The following is a 12,771-nucleotide window of genomic DNA, read 5'->3' as shown; positions in this document are numbered from 1 at the left end:
TTTTGTTTCCATCTTGATTTTTTAAAAATTTTTCTTGTCCATTTCTTCTTTTCATTTCACATTCTTTGGTTTTTTTTTCTGTTCAAATTCTTTTCAACTTCAGTTCTTCTGCCTACCTGTTTTTTCCATGGGGAAAATAGTAGATTACCTTTTTTCATTTTTCCTGTATTCTTTCTGATCACTGTCCTTGCTCTTTCTTATTGCTGATACCATTCACACATTTATTTTCGTTTTCTCTTTCACAGTTTAATTTGTCTTGGCATTGTGTTACTTGTGCTATTTATATTTGTTCTACTTTTAGCACATATATTAGTGGAACTACAAGATTTCCTGACTTTCCTGAAGTACCCCTTTTCTAGGGCATGTATTAGCATTCCTTTTGTATTGAGAACACCTGTTTATGAATAAGCAATCTAATGATCCCTAAGGTCCCCATAACTTGGTTGTGCCATAATCTCAGCTAAGATTATTATGGAAGGTTTTTCTTGTTTTGATCAGGATCTGCAGAGACAATTGCTTGGAGGAGAGAAGGAGATTTCTGTTGATAACTGAATATTTTTATCATTTGCTCTGTACCCAACTGCACTTTTATGTTTCTATGGTTTTTGAGTTCCAGTAATTACTTTAGTTGGAGTTGAGTAAAACTATAGAATGGGGAGCTCTTGAACAATCACAATTGGAATGAATAAATCTTTACTTTTGTTTTCATGTTTCTCAGTAATTAAAAACATGCGGGTTTTCTCTTGCATAGAGTTAATTTCATTGGTGTTGATATGAGAGTGTCAGTTCTCTGTATAATCTTTTAAACCATAAAATAAAGCATAAGATAACACAACATAAGATTAAAATATGTTTTTCTCACTCTATGCTTCATTTTCAAAGTGTTTAAGAGTATAGTTGTTTAAATTCTTCCTGTAGGTGGCAGTGCTCAAAGCTCATCTTGTTCCTGTTCTGCATTCATTATGGCCGTGGTTTTTAACAGATGACTCCTCAATGCAAATAGCTCTGCATTTGCTTTGTGTCTACACTGCAAACTATCCTGAAGGTATGAGAGTCACTTTGTGATGTAAAACATCAAAATATTTTTTCCAGAATTAAGATGGAAAAGCATAATAAAAATAAAAGAAAGTTTATTACTACCATAAGAGGAAAGTATAAAAGTGCTGGTTTGTCAAAGCCTATAAAGAGTTTTGATTTTAGTACATTCAGGGCTTTTATTCAGATCCTGTTTCCAATTGTTGGATTTAGCAAGAGTACAACTGTACTAAAGGATTAAATAGCATTTAATTCAAACCATTATGTTGAAGGTTTCACTGAATGTCCTACAACACTGAATAGTTATATTATAGAAGTACTACTGTAGGAATTCTTTGATAGAGAACAGTGTATGAGTACATTACATGGTTTGTACTTCTGTCCTTATTGAGAACATTCTGGTTTTAGAATAGTCAATATTAAATTTAATATTTTGTATTAAATTTCTTCCCTTTATGCCTTGGACTCAGTAGCTTGCGTTTGTTTATTTTTCATAAGGATTCTCTTCTTCATTTCAGCGAACCTTTTATTTCCATTGATAATTATCCCCACTGCAAGAAACCCGATCTTTTTTCTAGTATAGATTTTTCTTATTCCATATACTGGTTATTTACTCAGAAAATGCTTTGCTAGTGCCTTGAAGAGACATGTTAGTGTCTGTTCTTTCTCCCGGACAAGATACCATGAAAGAGTTACCAAGGTTAAAATACATTAACTGAAAAGTCTCTTGAGTTTTTTCCACTCTGTTTTTTTAAGTTAATGTCTCCAGACCTAAACAATCTTGCAATGGCTTTTTTTCGTAAAGATTTTTTTTTTAATATGGGCTGAAGAAAGCTCAAATGTATATTAGTCAACCACAGGGTATAAAATTTAAATATAGTGTCCTGTCATGTGCAAGAAATCAAGCTGAAGTTCTGATGGTCTTTCTTGTTTCTTAACTCTGAGTGAGTCTAGGCTGCATTTTTTTCTTGCTGATAAGAGCAAGTATTCTCTGATCAATCATGTTTTTTTCTTTCTGTTCAGAATAACTGGTTTATAGTAGGTTAATTTACCTACTCTGAACTGGTTAATCACTTCCTCTCAGTGTAGTCAAAGAAATGCAGGTAGATATTTGTAACAGTTAAAAGCTGTCTCATTTTTGTTTACTTTTGCCATGTTAGAAGTTAACCTTTGTTGCAGATGGCAAATGCCACTAAACAAAAAGGTTTATATCTGTATTTGTGCATAAGCATCAGGTTGCTAATGACAGGTGCAGACAGTGCTTTTATTTCTCAGAAAAAATGTTCTAAAAAACTCATATTAGTCCTTTCAGATTATATAGAGACATCTGTTTTCTAAACCAGTTTCAGAGAATTCTTTCAGATTCTGCTGCCAAATAATTGTATAATACCTTAGATACCATGTTCCAGTTTTTAAGGAGACAGTCTGAGGCGGAGCAATGGCTTCTGTTTAACAGCAGAATTGCCTCTTAGATTCTGGAACAATAGCGCAGTAGATGCTTATTCCAGTAAACTGCCAGATTCAGGCAGGTTTCTATTCAAACTATTTCCCATTGACTTCATTGTGGTTCAAAGAAAAAATACGTAACAAATCCTTTCAAAAATTCCATCTCAACTTTAGATGCTGAATTCTCTTTCTATAGGTTTTTCTTTTGAAGAGGTGTCTGCGTTTGTAATATGCTGTTTCATTGTTCTAAGGTTGTGCTTCACTTTGTTGGACCAGTGGTGGACAATCCTCACTTCTGTCTGCACGAGGTGCAGCTGGCAGTTCATTAACGCATAACATCTTGAGATTGGCTTCCCAAGTGTCAAATGATAACAGCCCAGTTCAGCAGGTGGTCTTTTGTCTAATTTCTAACCTTGCTCTCTCCCATGACTGTAAAGGCATTATTCAGAAGGTAAGTAAATAGCAATGTGATGGTTGCAGTTTCTTTTTTAATAAATCCTCATCTTTCAATATGGAGTGTCCTGTGATCATATAGAAATGCTTCTGCAGGAATCAAAACCATTTTGTCTTCTCAGTTAGTTGCATTACTGTTCCCTTCAAGCAGCATGAAATTCAGCCGTATTCATAGTCTGGACAGATGAACCTTTTATAACCTCTCAGTTTCAGTGGGGTGTAAAATTTTTAATACCCATATATATAATAGCAATCACTAGTGGATCATGAAAGTGAGCATGCAGTAGAACAAACTGCACATGAGTAAACAAGAAAATAAACATAGCATAAATCATTAGGTATACTGTGTGAAAATCTTTATAGAAGTTGTAGACAAGATGTTCTCCATGTCAGTAATTGGATATTAGACAGAAATCTGTTCTTGTTTTACAAATGTATGTAGTGTCTTTTTTTAATTTGTATATAGAATGATCCTTTCTCTGTTTTATCAAATGTTATTTGAAAAATCTGTTTCTCTTAAACTTTGATCATTTAAATTAAATCAACACCTTGGGAAAAGAAGTCAGGCCAGGCAGAAAGTCAGCTGTGTAGTGACATAAGATGAGCTAGCACAAAAGAAATTAGAAAAAGTTATTTATTTTTAGCATAGTTTATAATAATTTAATAATTACAACCATTTCTTTCAATCTATTACCAATGTTCTGTGCATGAACCTTATTACCTGTTAGAAAATGCATAGGATCCTTTTGTGATGCCAGTTATGTAAAACCTGGTCATAAAGTTGGAAAATGGCTAATACTCAAACTTTTTTATAGAGATGAAGAGTTTGAGGTCTTTCCTGTAGCAGTTATGTTCTGTGAATTGTTCTTGCTTTTGTTCTCTTCAAACTTTCAGTCTAGTGTGATAGTCTTTACCTGAGCTCTCCTTTCTTAAGTGTAAGCAATGCTGAATAATTAATTCCATCTGTGAAAATTAAATCACCAGTATTATATTCATGCGAAGAAAACAACGAGTTTATATGGTGGGTTGTTTGCTTTGACCAGATGCTTGTATATGTTGTCAAGGTTCAGTGAGGTGGCGAATTTATCATCAGTGAGATCAAGGACTTTGTCATCACAGGAATTTGTTAGAACAGCTCCCTCTTGCAATGTGGTGATACACCTGCTCAGCTTCTCTTTAAAGTGGAGGCAAACCCTGAGATAGAACTGTGCATTGATATGACATACAATTTTTCTTCAAATCTTGCAAAAAAAGAGGACATTCCTATTGCTGTCACTGAAGGAAGGAGTGGTGCTGTAGGTCCTTATGAGTCACCTCCAACTTGAGATATTATTAACATTTGCTAATAACACATGCAATAATAAATAAGAAATCGAGAATACATTATCCGAGTAGTGCTTTGATTCACTTAAAATGTTTCTAGCTTATTTTTGGGCAGAAATGCTAAGTGCAAACCACAAGCTTATATAGTGGTGGGAATTAACCTTTAAAGAAATATATTGTGCTGGATCAAATTTTATGTATCTACAGTGCATAAATTATTATAGAAGAAAATTTATCTTGCCATATTAACTTTTGAACCAGGAAGTGGATTCTTTTTCTTATGGAATTCTTTCAAAAGTCCTTGACTAATAATGTGTTACCTGAAATATGTAAATGAAATAGGTTTTGGTCAAGTACATAGATTGGAAGGTCAAACAGCAGTGAACAAGCCATGCAATACTGTACATTCTAACATCCTTTTTCTTTCTTCTAACAGAGTAACTTCCTGCAGAACTTTCTGTCTCTTTCATTACCAAAAGGAAGTAGTAAAAATCCTGGTAATGTGTCTACTCTTTGGCTAAAGCTGCTACTGAACATATCTTTTGGAGAAGATGGACAGCAGATGGTCATGAAGATAAATGGTTTTTTAGACCAGATCGTGGAAATGTGTAAATGCAAACACAAGAGCAGCCAACATCTAGCACTTCTAATTCTACACAACATATGTTTTAGTCCAACTAATAAACCAAAGATATTAGGTAATGGTAAGTATCTAAAGGGTATACAAAGGTATATAAAGATATTGTATTCTGAGGATATTGTGGCTTCCAGAAGACCATATTTTCAGTGCAGTTTGGGTTACTGACCAAGAACTCAATATTGCTTTTTGGAAAAGCATTTTTATAGAAATTATTTTTGTAGAAGTGATTACAGAGCACATATTTTGGCAGAGAGGCAATTAAAATAATAAAAGAAAAAGCAAATAAGTAGTTTTAAAAAGAAAATCAAGATTTACTGTGAGACAGATCATTTGGATATAGTAACACATGAATTAAAGGATTTTTGCAGTTTTCTCAAACATCTAGTTTTTCAGGGAGGATTGGAGGATTCTTTGTGTCAATCAGTTTAAAATATCTGAAGGTCCTATCTTTCAGCTGGACAACACCTTATTAGCTCCTGCAAGTCATGGATGTTGAGACAAACTATTTTATGTCCTATCATGTGCGTAAAATGATTATGATAATGATAAAGTTATGATCATGGCATATATATTTAATGTAACAACATACACAGAACTTTTTTCTGGTTGTTTGTAAAAGGCGTGTTTCTTTCTCCCATTTCATTGCAGAGAGAATACTCCTGTCTTTGTTATAAGCTCTCAGCAGGTTTTTCATAGTTTCATGCTTTTTATTTTTTCCTAAGATGTGAATTTACTGCCTTGATTAGGCATTTATTATGCAGTTACATAATCTGAATCTTTGTTGTGAAGTGAACAAGCAAACTTGAAGAGTTTGGCTTCAGAGAAATGATAGAAAATTAAGGCACCTACAGTGGAGTGGAAGATATTTCTCATTGGTTGCAAATCATCCACATAATAAGTATGAAGGAAAATAGAAACATCTTAATATCCATCCTGATGTGGTTCTAATTGTGGCTACTGGGAGTTATAAAACAGTTTCATCGCTTACTCAGTCCTTGTGCATAGTTGATGGCTGTACATAATGTGCATGTTTTGTTACTGATGGCTTAATTTTTTAGCATTACTCGTCTTCGTTTTGCTATATTGTTTTCAACATTTTTTTCAATGTACTCTGCCAATTTCATGAGCATATTGAAATTTAATCGATAATAAAGTTTCTACAATTCCTCTGCCATACCAATACTTGTCATAAAAGTAAGTGTGCTCCAAGCATCAGTACACTGAGGCATGTAAATATATTTGTGTGCTTTTGATTACATTTTCTAGATACTTTTGGGTTCATTTTCTTTTTATTTCCCTCATTAGAGCAAGCAATTGCAGTACTGTCTGCCTGTTTGGAAAGTGACAGTCCTGCTGTTCAGAGAGTAGGGGCAGCTTCGCTTTGGGCTTTGCTTCACAACTATCAGAAGGTTAGTATTTGAGAAATGCTTGAAAAAATTGTAATGTTATACTTTTATGCTGTAAACAATACAGTCGTCTCTAAGTAAATAATAATGAAGTTTACAGTAGTCATTGAACTTTATTTTAGTTACATAGCTGCTGAGTCTAGGAGATTAAACAACATGGTAAAGAAGCAGCTTGTCCTCTGTAATTTGTGACAGTATAAATGCAGTCTGTATGATGATACAGTCATATGTTAATTCTAAAACTCCTGCATCTCATGCTCTGCTGAATTATTGTCATTCTCTAAACTTTGCTATTGAAGTGTGGTCATGTGGGGAAGAAAGCTCATTCTATTTTGTGTGTCTGTGTGTGCTACAGGCAAAAGTTACTTTGAAGAATCCATCAATAAGGAGAAGAATAGATGAGGCTTATTCTTTAGTGAAGAAAAGTAAGTCTTACTTCCACCTAAGGCCAATTCTTTATTTTTCCATCATTAAAACATTTAAATTTATATCGTTACAATAAGTTTTTGTTGTGCTACAAGTTTTTGAAATGATACTTTTATCTCTAAAATAACAAGGAGCAATATGGTTTATGGTTAGGCATCCTGTAAATACAGATAGAGAAAAATGCCTCTTGGTTAACAAATTATAAATAAGACCCTAGATAATTGCTAAGGTTGGTTTCTAAGCATAGGTCTGATCATGCTTGCAACAAAATTCTTTATTTTCACAATACAGGTCAGTGTTAATTCTTAAATTTAGTGATAAGAAAAATTTTTCTTTCAGCATTGACTTTGTTTAACAGTGCTCACTGTGAGTGCCTCACAGTGTTCAACCACAGAGAGAAGGGATTAGAACAGCATTGTTCCAGTCCTCAAAGGAGTACCATGAGTTACCTGACATTCTGAAAGCTTGAGATTTTTTGCTTAATTAACTAAGCATAACTATTGTTTAAATGGCTTTAATGCTGTAGGTTCAGCTTGTTGACTCAACGAGGTAGAAACGTGCAGCTTTTATGGACTAGCACCTCATAACATTTACTTGTGTACTACTTTAGAACATAAAGTCCTGGACTGAACTATTGATTTTTAATTCAGTAAACATTTACATATCAAAATATGGTGTATAAAAGATTTTATGCAGTAATTTTTATAGCTTTCAGTCATGTAATATGTTATCAATATTGTCATCAATATTTCCCTGCCTTAAGGTTCTCAACTAGCCTATGGTAGTTAAGGGTGGTAATTGGGCTAAATGGTAAATTGTTCTTCTGAGTGCAGTGGTGGAATGTTTCAATATGGCTATTGTTATTTTACATTTCCTGTTTTGTTCTATCTGAAGAGAAAACCAAAACAGACTTTGCAACATACTAGTGTTTGATTTGCTACTCGTAACACAGAGGTTAAGGTCATAAAGTGTGAATTCTAGCAAGGCATTTGGTGCAATCTTTGGAAAAGTAATTTTGTATTAAGTATCAACTAGAAATTCAAATCTTGTTTTTTCTTCCTTTCAGCTTCTCCACAGCCAGAAGAAAATGAACTACATGCCTACTATGTAAAATGCTTAGAGAATATAGTGCAACTTCTTGATTCGTAAGGATCATCAGTTGACTTTTCATTGTACTTGAACAGCTTGTTCAATGGCAGCCTGAAATTCAAGGAAAGTGCTTCTGATTCACAGTTCTGTGGCAACAGCATATGTACTATGGAAGAAATTAATAAGCCTTTGAGGAAGGAGTTCATTGCTTTGAACCAAAGAAATTGCACTATATGTGGTTCAAACTATTTAGTCTGTAATCCCAATGGGAAATTATAATTATGCTACTATGTAAAGTATGTACACAGAAGAAGGAATATATAGGGGAAAGGAAGTGAAAAATCAATAATTTTCTTAAATTATGCATTGAAGTTGTTACTGTACAATATTAGAGTTTCTGGTTTGGATTGTTCTTAATAAAGGGGTTTTTGAAATCAGCATTTGCTGTCGGTGAATTGTAGTTTTCAACGTTGCAGGTGTGCACAGTGTATGCTCAGATTCAAGAACTGAAAATGCTGGCAGTTGTGGTGTGTTATACATACTAGATTCAGAACAGCAAGATGTGTGTTTTAGTTTTGAAGATTTCAGTTCAAACTGCTGCGTTTTTTTAAGATGCTAACAATTGCAAAAGAGTTCTCGCTGAAATTACAACTGACAATTATGTTAATATAGCAGTTTATTCAGGGTATGAGATGTGTGTATCCATTTTAGTTACATTATAATGCTATAGAAAATATTTGAGGAAAAAAAAATCTGTTGGTTTCTAGTTTATAAATACTTCAAATCTTTTGACTGAGGCAAAACTCCCTCTATTATCCAGGCCTGTGTTGTCATTTAAGTGCTACTATGTAACTATTGTCCTAAGTTTTTCACTATTCTATACCGAAAGAGTTTGAGAGAAAAATACATTGATGTATGAGCACCACAGTTTTTCTGACCATGCTTCTGGAGTATCTAGCAGGGTGTTTTAATTTCTTTCAACAGATAAATATTTTATTTTATGTCTGGGTCAGAAAGAAGTGAGTTAATTCAAAGCAAAACTTGAGTAATAAAAGTTAAAAGTTATAGCAAAACCATGTCTATCTGTAGTTAGTCTCTTCTTCCTAACCAGGTGATTTTCCAATGGCAGAGGGGATTTTTGTTTGTTTGTTTGTTTTCCAATGCTTGTAAATTATTCAGCTGACTGTAAGTGTGATGCTTATGGCTGGATCAAGTCATTACTAGAAATGTAATTATCGGCTGATCTTCCACCCCTCCAAATAAAAAGGGGGTATGGACCACTAGAGTCCAATTCTTTTCCACTTGCTGTGTTTCGTGATGATTCCATTTTGTAAAGTGGTTGTTAAATGCTGTCATGCTCATCCCATAGTATTGCAGTACAGTCAGCTTCAGGGCAGGACAACTCTTGAGAGCAGGCAGCTCTGCAAGTCAGCATTGGCTGTCTGGGCTTGGATGGGGAGATCTCTTTTGCCCCAGACTGGTGGCTGCCGAGTCTCTTCAGAGACTTGTGTTTCAGCATACTTGACTCCAACAAGTGTGTTTCTCATAACTTAGTTTCTAAGTCAAAATGCAGATTGATTGCCATTTTTGTTTTTCAGAGACACAAAAAGTGAGAGCACTCAATGCCAAATGATTTTTAATGGAAATAACCACTCCCACGAGGAGGGCGAGAGCTCATTCAAAGTGTAGAAATACACGTGGATTTCATGGGGTGAAATAGGGCTGCAGAGTTGCACAGCTTCATTAATTGCAAGTACAATATGATAAGACCACAGAAGATCTGGATGCTTGTTTTATGTTACTACACATTTCTGTTTTACTAAGCTGTACAAGTTCTTGAAAGAACTATTCATATTGAAAAATCTGGATAAATTACTAATACATTTGTTGTTGCAATAAGCCTTAGTGCAAGTGCTGTGTTTATTCCAAAATGAGCATAGATCTAACTGCTCTTTTCTCATTTTGCAACATTTTACAGTTGTGGGAAGCAACTAGCAATGGCATAAGTAAATACTTTTGTTTGCTATTCTGGAAAATCAAAACAATTTTTAACCTTTAAGAGCTAAAATCTCTATAATCACATTGTGAATGCTTAAAACTTTTTCAGTACTAAAGAAAAGGCTTTCTGTATTTATTTAAACGACAGCACTGCCTTCATCACCTTTTCCCTTGAAAATTAGGGACATACAGTGGCAGCATCCTGTCTTCCTCCATGTTAACAAAGTGAGTTATAAAATGTATATGACCCTATAATTTCTGTTCACTGGCACTTCGACTACCATAAATAGCCTCACAATAACCTTTGGTCTTGATAGCTTTCATGAAAGAAAAAGAAAATATTTAGAACGCATTCACAGTTAAACAGAATTTTGAAGATCCATCTGTCTTGAAGGATGGGATATTTATCACGTCTGTGTTTTCAAAGAAAATTGAACCCTAAAATACCTTCAAATTCTAAGAACTGTAAAATAATTTTTTACCCTACAGAGGAAAGTGCAATTAAAATGAAGATGGATTCTCTGAATAGACTACAGAATTTTAAGAGATAATATTCAACTTTCATCTAGTTGCCCTAATAAAAGGCATGGCTGTGCAAGCTAGGAGTCTCTTGAAAATCCTTATCCAGGAGAACACAATTACCATTTGCACTAAGTGCAGATATATCATGCTCTTACTTGGTTGCTTTATCTTTTATGATAAGCTTGTAATCAAGAAAGAAGTTACTAAATTCAAAAGAAGTAAGTGCATAAAATCCACTAAAAATGAGGCTTTCAGATTTTTTTTTTTAAGACGGATGTGTCATCCAATGCATGCTTAAGTCTTTCAAAGAAATAATTTTCACTTGAGTGGTAAAAAATTGTGGATTAAACTTAAATCATTTAGTTTTGATTGTGTGTGTTCATGCAAATAGAGACATTAAGTCATGACTTGCTGATGAAGTTTTCAAACCTTTGAGTAAAAGATTTTCAAGCCTACTTGAAAATCCTCAGAAAAAAAAACATTTCATTTATGAGAAAGGAACTATTTTTTGGTCTTCCAGCAATTTAGACCTATGGATTCTCCTCACTCAGCAACTACACAGCTCCAGATGGAGTTTTCCATTGGTTCCCCTCCATATCAAACTTACAAATTACAGCAATTATGGGCTTGTGACAGCAGCACTGGCTAGACTGGGGTGGGGAATCTTCTATACTGAGACTATGGTCCAGCTTTTTATAAGAGTTTCCCTTCACATGAAAATAGAAGCTACTGTGACAGCTTCTCAAATCTGCTTGTCCTTCAGAGAAGTGTTTTACTATCTTCCAGGAGGAGGAGTGGGGGGAATGATTAGCAGACACACAGAGTGTCCCCTGGGAGTCTAGGGACAGTCTACCCTTCATTTGAGGTTTCTTCTGGTTGCAAAAAAAAAAAAAAATTTTTTTTCCTTCAACTCTTTATCCCAGATGGCTCCTAAAGTAGTCATTTACAGCTACACTGCTGTGATAGCAGTCACAATGCCTTTACTTTAACGTAGAGAGGGAGTTGTGATAAATATAATTTCACAACACTGCGGTCCTCGTAGACTCATCTCTTGGATGCACTGTGGAAGATGTGCGTTCTGCATTTATCACTTCATCATCTTTCAGTGCTTACCTGACCTCATTCAGCAATTCTGTGTGGCCTCTGGGCGTTCCCAAGACCTGATTACTTCCCCTGTTGTGTAAGCAGGAAGGATTTGACCCCGTGGGTGAGGGTCAGTCTGTGTCCTCTGGCCTCAGTCCCAGCTATTCTTGGGCACATCTTATTTTTATAACTGGTGTTATAGGTGCTGAACATCAGCAGTAGGGATTTTACAAATCAATTTTGTGTTCAGCTGCATGTTTCCCTCCACCCTTTCAACCCTATGTCAGCCATCACAACTTTTCCAAGATAAAAAAATGCATGGAAACACTGGTCTCATTTTCACTGGAAGAGGAGATTCTCAGAGCCCCTGGTTTCCTGCATCCGAAATGGAGACTGTCTGTGTTGGATTTGCAGCAAATGTATGTGTTCAGGTTCACAAATGTACTCATTCCTTAGAAACACATGGACCTATTTTGAATGATTAATCTGGATGTTATGTCATCATTTCAATTTCTTTTCTGCTTGCCAACAGGACTATAAATTTGTACATTTTCAGATCTCAGTCCTGAGTGTTTACTATATGCATGCAAGTCTTTGCTGAGCAGAAATGGAATTTTAGTATAAATCAATGCTACATATGATACTGTTGTGTTCAAAATGGAAATGTTGGCAGACAGTTGCAGTTAGATGAGGTTTCAAGAAATAGAGGATGGAGCTGTTTGGAAATAACTTCATTATTTGTTTCACAAAATTTTTGCATTTCCTTTCCACTTCAACTGAAAGTACAAATAATCTACTTTATAAAGAAATAAATATAAAATGTATTTTGATTAGTATTATGTTTTATGTGTTTTTATGTATTTTAGGATTGTTTTATTTTTTCAGAAAATTCTAATAAATTTTTAATAACTTCAGTGCCAATGTTTTTCTGCTTTTATTCTGTGTCTTTTCCTTTGTTGTGGAATACTGACACACCATTATCTACCTTTTAGATCCAATAATACATTGTTTAGAACCTAAAAATGTAAATTCTTCTGCCCAGTACTTCTGTTGAATACACAAATCTTGAATTTGATTTGACATTTCTAATCCTTAATATGAACAATTATGTAATTGTTATCAAACTAGTCTGAAATAGAACATTGATTCTTTTAAAATTAAAGAAAAAAAACACTTTTCAATATTTCTTGGTTTTTAATAGAAAATTACATGGTTTATTACAATTTTTATTGTCCTTTATTTTTTTAAGTAGCATCTGTTGGTTTTTCTACTTTGCCCACCTTAAGACCAAAATTCACGTGAATTTATTGAGATCTTCTGCTACCGAATGTAGCTGTTATTCTCAAGAAC

At 34.3% G+C, this 12,771-nt stretch overlaps 1 protein-coding gene across 2 annotated transcripts in view; it reads left to right on the top strand.

Annotated features, from left to right (window-relative positions):
- The window catches only part of RTTN (rotatin), a 76,543-nt gene extending 66,757 nt beyond the window's left edge, over positions 1 to 9,786 (top strand). Inside the window, exons 44-50 of one of the 2 annotated variants that reach the window (XM_027882877.1) lie at positions 919 to 1,045; positions 2,733 to 2,932; positions 4,694 to 4,961; positions 6,203 to 6,306; positions 6,659 to 6,728; positions 8,295 to 8,380; positions 9,419 to 9,786. In XM_027882877.1, the coding sequence (XP_027738678.1) occupies positions 919 to 1,045; positions 2,733 to 2,932; positions 4,694 to 4,961; positions 6,203 to 6,306; positions 6,659 to 6,728; positions 8,295 to 8,380; positions 9,419 to 9,451 (888 nt within the window). In that variant the 3' untranslated portion in view covers positions 9,452 to 9,786. Of the gene's footprint in view, positions 1 to 918; positions 1,046 to 2,732; positions 2,933 to 4,693; positions 4,962 to 6,202; positions 6,307 to 6,658; positions 6,729 to 7,795; positions 8,256 to 8,294; positions 8,381 to 9,418 lie in introns of those variants that run through there. The other variant, XM_027882878.1, reaches the window with a different exon arrangement.
- Positions 9,787 to 12,771: the final 2,985 nt, after the last annotated feature.

Source organism: Empidonax traillii, unplaced genomic scaffold (genome assembly GCF_003031625.1).
Source record: "Empidonax traillii isolate 1590-97213 ecotype Southwest subspecies unplaced genomic scaffold, ASM303162v1 scaffold113:size1526484, whole genome shotgun sequence".
NCBI classification, from domain to species: domain Eukaryota; kingdom Metazoa; phylum Chordata; class Aves; order Passeriformes; family Tyrannidae; genus Empidonax; species Empidonax traillii.
This window is presented reverse-complemented; position numbering and strand designations above follow the sequence as displayed.